At 32.2% G+C, this 6,652-nt stretch overlaps 1 protein-coding gene across 1 annotated transcript; it reads left to right on the top strand.

Annotated features, from left to right (window-relative positions):
* Positions 1 to 1,745: 1,745 nt before the first annotated feature.
* Positions 1,746 to 6,201, top strand: LOC107423010 (protein SIEVE ELEMENT OCCLUSION B). The gene is made up of 7 exons (XM_016032516.4): positions 1,746 to 2,090; positions 2,970 to 3,062; positions 3,160 to 3,605; positions 3,768 to 3,862; positions 3,968 to 4,098; positions 4,497 to 4,955; positions 5,258 to 6,201. The coding sequence occupies exons 1-7, from the start codon at positions 1,863 to 1,865 to the stop codon at positions 5,849 to 5,851; spliced, it is 2,046 nt and encodes a 681-aa protein (XP_015888002.2). The 5' UTR covers positions 1,746 to 1,862; the 3' UTR covers positions 5,852 to 6,201.
* The last annotated feature ends 451 nt before the right edge of the window (positions 6,202 to 6,652 follow it).

The raw sequence follows: 6,652 nt of genomic DNA, 5'->3' as shown, positions 1-6,652 counted from the left end.
GTATACCTAATTCGAAGCATGCATAGGCCTCTTCCACCACCACATAACATGAAGAATAAGTGGTCTGACAGCAGAATATATATTTATTTTCCGGGTGTATTTTGTTGGAATAAAGAGAAATAAGGGATGGTACACTGGGCAGGCTTAAGGTCTATACTTACCCAAAAAATCTATATTAAAAGTGTTATATATATTATTTTATATTATTTATTATTTAATAAATAAGATTGAAAAAATTCTTTTTTTTTAAAGAAATATATTAATTTTGACTTTCTGAATAAATTCTTTTTTTTAAGAAATATATTATTTTTGACTTTCTTTAAATTCGACATGTAGTTTAAATTTATAAATAATAAATAGGAGTTGATGCAATTTATTATAACTCCAATTTTTTAAATTCCACGTGTTTTTTTTTTGGCATTAATTCGAATTTATTATTTATATCAATAATTATCTTTTAATTTTAGAAAACAGCAACAATCAACTATTAAATTTCATTTACCCAAAAAAAAAAAATTAGTTATTTATTTTCTCATGAGCTAAAATACGTCATTTTGTTCATCAGTAATCTCATCTTGCCTTTCTCTCTTTATTTTCATTCACCAACTGTTTAAGTTGTTTGATTTTGCTTGTACATTATAAATAAGTCTACAAAATTTTGATTTAAAAAGCCTTAAAGAAGGTAATTTTATTATTTTTAGTTCTTTTTTCTCATAGTAACTAGTTATTATTTGTTTAATAAACTTATATCGTTAATTCTCATAATATATGTTTTTTGTTTTTTTTTTAGGAATCAATGTTCATAATTTGCCAATTCTCAATTCTATGAGTATTCATCATATAAAATTTGCTAATCTTGATTCTATTAGTATTCATCATATAAAAATAAAACGATGTTTTAATGTGTATTCTTTAATTAATTTATTTTTTTGAAAATTTTAATTAAATTGATTAGCATTGGGCACTTGCATGATTTATTATCTATCAATAAAATATTTATTATCAAGACTTATCAGAAAAGGTAAATAAAATAGGCATATTTTAAATAAAAAATTGAAATTAGATTTAAAAAATTTAGAAACAATATTTGATAAACGTCGTACAACAACTATTGCCTTAAGCCACAACAAAAGTTGACACCCTTTTGGATACTTATACATCTATATATATATATGTATATATTGAACTTACATGTTCAATGGTGAAATAAAATTGTTGGGATTCAAACTTCGAACTATAAAAAGAATTTAGGATGCACCTTCATCTAATTTATATATATCAAGTTCTCAACTAAATTTGTTGAAAACGCATCAATAATTCAATTTCTTTTTTGTTTTATTTCAATTTCAGTCCTTAAAAAAAATATGAAATTATGGAAATTATATGATAGCTCCTTTCACGATCGAACATATGAAAACATGAGAAAACCACCTGACATAAAAAGAAAAAAATAATAATAATAATAATAAATTCTCATAAGAAAAAGAAGTTCAACCATGTAGATAAGGAAATTAACTAGTACATCAATATCTGATTGTCGAATGCATGTGCAAGCTAGTTACTTTTTATTTTATACTTCAAAAACACGCATGTAGTTCCATTTTCTCATTGGATTACACTTCATCCAATCAAATTGTGCCACCTTACAAGATTTTTTTTCAAACTGGGTCCCAGCAAGAAAAACCTTTGTCGTACACGAAGAATATTCATTATAAATAGCCTGTACAAATCACTACAACGGCAACACCACCAGAAAGAAAAAAAAACCCACTTTCATCTCGCTGTTCTTCTTCTTCCAAAAACCCTTTTCATTTCTTTTCTTTTTTTTCTTTTTTGTTTTTTTTTCTTCAGCTTTTTAAACCATGAATTTGGTTTCAAATGTGGTAAGTAAGGTGAATGCTTCAGTCACCACAGCTGCTCAACACCTTGAAGGTGAATTGAGCCTCTTTACCTTGTCTGATCACAAAATCTTGGAGTCTATCTATGCAACCCATGTCCATGCAGATAATACCTTTGATGTCGATTCTCTCTTCTTGATCGTCGAAAGCATCATCAAACGCTCAACCCAGATCGTTGATAACATTGTCCAGGTATATATACAGTAATTTTTCACTAGGCAACTACGTCTAATAGATAAATATTGTGTGTGTGTGTATATATATATATATATACAGTTTTGAACTATTTGGAACGATGTTTAAAATTGATATTTTTCTCTTTTAAAAACCTTTAGATGTCTATATTTTGGATACTAAACAGCAAATGGTATATGAGAAATTAAAGATAGACAATGTGCAGGACAGTTTTGCTTTAGAGAATGAATCTAAAGACTTTTTTGCTCATTTAATATTTTTGTCAACATTTTATGGTATTGTTAATTTGGTAGGGCTAGATTGGGCTCCAATCTCGGAGTAATAACCTCAGCCAGTCAGTATGAGTGAGAGAGTGTAACTGTGCTTGATTTTTATTTTTAATAATTATTTAGTTTCCTCTGTCCGTACGATTGTTCTGTTGAAAATGTTCTGGTGGCCTGATAATTTATTTTGCAATGATTTAAGAAGCTTAGATTAAAGAGATTGGAAAATACAATTTTTTCAAATAAATATATAAAATTTTCCAACTGGAAACTAAAAAGACAAAATCTTAAAATATTTTATTTTTTGTCGTTTCCCGAAATACTATTATTTATTTCCCTTTTAAAATAATAATAGTAAAAATCTTATGAAAATATATTTTAATAATTCCAGATGTTGTGGAGTATATATTTAGCTGCTCCACTCAAAAGAAAAAGTGTAACAAAAAAATTGTAGCCTCCTTAATGTTCGTTTTTAATGTCTAAAAAGTTCTTCATCAGTTTTTTATTATTATTATTTTTTAAATAAATGTTTAGAGGGCCACAAAAAGACTTAAAATGCTACGATGTTCGCTGCTAACGAATCAGTTGCCACTAATTGCTATACCCACTGCAGGGGACCCTAGTTCATGTGGAAACCATAGACGAAAAGCCGCCAAAAACCAGCTTCAGCTCCCCACTATGCACTCTCAAATCAATTGGCTGCGAGGTTCTTAAACTTCCATCCATTTTCAATTTCTGCCCCCTAAAAATTCTTCATATTTGCTAAAATGGTCAAAAACTAATTATGAAATTTCCAATTTCAGCTCTCCTGCAAACCTCCTGGTGAAGAAATAGCCCACAATTCAACCTTAGCCATTCTCAACAAGCTCTCAAGCTACTCATGGGACGCAAAGGCAGTTCTCACTCTCGCAGCTTTCACTATGGAATACGGAGAATTCTGGCACCTTGCTCAGCTTCAACAATCAGACCACCTTGCCAAATCTTTGGCCATTTTGAAAAGGGTACCTTTTATTCTCAAGCCTGCTGATTTGCAAAAAAGAAGGCAAGCTATTGTTGAGCTTAATGGGCTAATCAAAGCCACTCTGCAAGTGATCGAGATCATCTTCGAGCTCGAGAAACTCTCTACCTATGATCAAAAAGATGTTCCTGGTTTGGCTGTTGCTATGGATCATATCCCAGTTGATGTTTTCTGGGCTATCATTACCACTGTGGCTTGTGCTACTAAGATCACTATTCTCACTAGTGAAGAGTAAGTTCTTTAGTATTTTACCGTATTTTCTTTCTCTGCAATCAAGCTGTTTCAATTTCTACTAAATTATAACCAATCCCAAAAGTTTTATTGAAAAGTGAATTTATTATGTATATCAAGCTTGTCAACAATTTCTAAGGAAAAGTGCTATTATTGTTGCAGGGACAAGCCTCATGATTTATCCCCCTATGCACAGAAAATCCATTACATCCTTAACAAGCTTAAGATACAGCTTATTATTTGCAAGAAACAAATTGGTGGGTTTTGAGTATTGATTATTAATCATTTGCACGGAAGATGGGTTTTTCTTGTTTAATTAGTTTTTGATCTGAATAAATTTTTCTTCTTTGATTATGATGCAGAGGAGGCAGAGATTTATAAGAGACTTAGGAAACTTTTCCATACCCCTACTGAAATTATGGAAGTTTTCAAAGCCCTGATTTTTTACAAGGATAATGTGCAGCCTATCATTGATGGTTCCAATAACAAGACGGTTCGTTATGTTTCCACTTCCACATTACTTTTTTTCGGTGGTCATTTTCCTTGTGGGGTTTGTAGAATTGAAAAATAAAATATAAACAAACACCAAAACGATAAGATAAACAGCTGTAAAATGGTTCTAGCACCTTGTTCTGTTTCTAAAAGTCAAGGATTAGAAAGTGAAAAACAAAAAGCTAATATATGCTAGTCATTTGTTACATTTTTAATTTTTTTGGTATTTTGATTAACTTATTAATCACTAGGCGAAGCTTAAAAAGTTATATTAATGCCTAGTTTAAGTGAGATAGGCAACCAAAATTCACAGTTTTTTTTTTTCTTGTTTCTTTTTTTTTTCCGCTTTTTTTTTCTTTCTTTCTTTTTTTTTTTTTTTTTCCAATTTTGCCATACCAGGTTACTATAGATGTCCTGAGGAGGAAATATGTGTTGCTTTTCATTTCGAGCCTTGAAATCACTGATGAGGATATTAATATTCTCAAACCAATTTATGAAGCAACCAAGAAAGATAACCAATACACCATTGTTTGGATCCCCATTGTTGAGCAGTGGACCGATGAACTCAAAAAGAAGTTCGAAACCATTCGGGTTAAGATGCCATGGTATGTTGTTCAATACTTCTCTCCAATTGCAGGAATCAGATTCATCAAAGAAGAGTGGAACTTTAAAGGCAAGCCTGCAGTGGTGGTAATGAATCCACAAGGAAAGGTTGAAAATCCAAATGCTTTACACGTAATTCGTCTATATGGAATGAAAGCCTTTCCATTCAATAAGAACAAAATCGAAATTGTTACGAACGACAAAAATTGGATCGGCTCGGTTGTCATCAATGTTGATCCTGCTATTACAACTTGGGTAAGTTATCTACGTCCATAGAGAGTATCGCTCTTATTAGGAATCCCTGATTTGATTAAATCCAGGTTTCCTATGAGACACATGATTATCGGCTGGTTGCATTATAAATTGTTATTTGAATTTAAATCTAAAAATCTTAAATGAGATGTCATAAACCTTTACACTTATCATTAAAAATCTTTGATTTAATAAAGTCAGGGATCCTTGGATTAGAGAATTATTGTATGTATATATGCATGCATTTCAGTTTAAGTTTACTGTAGTGTGGATTGCATTTTTACGCTGGACCTTGATATATACAGATCAAAGAAGATAAGTACATTTTCTTCTACGGAGGGAAAGACAATGATTGGATCCAACAGTTCACAAAGAGAGCACAAATCCTTGTTAATGACCCAATTTTTAAGGAAGCAAAGATCAATATTGAGTTATATAGTGTTGGAAAGAGCAGCAAAGGAGGTGAAGATTTGGGTATTATAGGGAGGTTTTGGACAGGCATTGAGAGCTTGTTCTTCACCAAGGTTCATCATCAGCAGGCTGACCCTGTAACACAGGAGGTTCAGAAGCTTCTTTCCTATAAGAACGAGAGCGGTTGGGCCTTGCTAAGCAAAGGGTCTACAGTGGTGGTTTCTGGTCATGGATTCACAATCTTGAGGGTTGTGGATGAGTTTGAGAAATGGAAGGACCAGATCAAAGAGAAGGGGTTCGAGATTGCTTTCAAAGAGTACCATAACAAGATCCTTGCTGTTGTTCGCCAATGCAGCCGGCTTGATATCCCAAGCGAAGCCGGAAAGGTTCCAGAGACAATGCCATGCCCTGAATGTCCTCGTATTATGGAGACTTTCATCAGCTACAAGTGTTGCCACGTTGATGGTCCTCTCAAAGCACACCATTGATAATATGGATATGTTTTTGGAGGAAATTATGGCTCTCTCTCTCTTCTAGTTGATCACGGCTAATTAAGTATGGCATTTGATAATGTATGCCACTAGTAAGAGCTAAAGTGGTGATTGGGATGGTGGTTGTGTTTGTGTTGTGTAGTAATATCATGTTGTATGTTTGGCTAGAATAAGTTCGCAATCTTCCACTACGTTGGCAATGGGAGATTGTGAATAAATTATTGTGTGCGTGTGCAAGTGTGTGTTACTATGTTATCTTTGGGAACACTATGTCAATATCTTCTACCTACTTTTTATAAAAACTTTGCTAGTGGTTTTTCTCCACTGGCAGGCTTGAATTTCTCTCATGCTTTTTCCATGGCCTTCAACATCATATTATTAGTTTTTGAGCTTAAAAGGAAAGGAGCACGCATACTGATGCCATATATGAGAGGGTTGTGGTTTCATGGACATTGTATTTGAGTCTCAACCAACAAATGTCTAAAATTTTAGTCCCTCAATTCACTTTAAATAATTAATAGTATACCATAACTATATTATAAGTCATAACTTGTAATTGACTTGGGGATTTTAAGTAGACTAGGTATTAGGTTGATAGGCTAAGAAGAAAATGAAATTCCCTACCAATAATGCAACTACGAGTGTTGTGTCTAGTCATTTAAAAAATGTTGACTTTGTAGGCCGCGATTGGATTCAGATTAGGCTGTGTAGTCCATGATTGGCGGCAATTTAACGAAATATATTTCAAAAAAATGTTTAATTTTACCTGCCGAATCTTAAAAGTAAAATAGAAAAATT

Source organism: Ziziphus jujuba, chromosome 3 (genome assembly GCF_031755915.1).
Source record: "Ziziphus jujuba cultivar Dongzao chromosome 3, ASM3175591v1".
Lineage (NCBI taxonomy): Eukaryota > Viridiplantae > Streptophyta > Magnoliopsida > Rosales > Rhamnaceae > Ziziphus > Ziziphus jujuba.
The sequence above is the reverse complement of the archived record's forward strand: the minus strand, read 5'-3'. Positions and strand labels throughout refer to the sequence as shown.

Coding starts and splice junctions, on each gene's coding strand:
- LOC107423010 (XM_016032516.4), top strand. CDS start 1,863: ATGAATTTGGTTTCAAATGTGGTAAGTAAGGTGAATGCTTCAGTCACC. Junction 2,091..2,969: donor TCGTTGATAACATTGTCCAG/GTATATATACAG, acceptor TACCCACTGCAG/GGGACCCTAGTTCATGTGGA. Junction 4,956..5,257: donor ATCCTGCTATTACAACTTGG/GTAAGTTATCTA, acceptor TGATATATACAG/ATCAAAGAAGATAAGTACAT.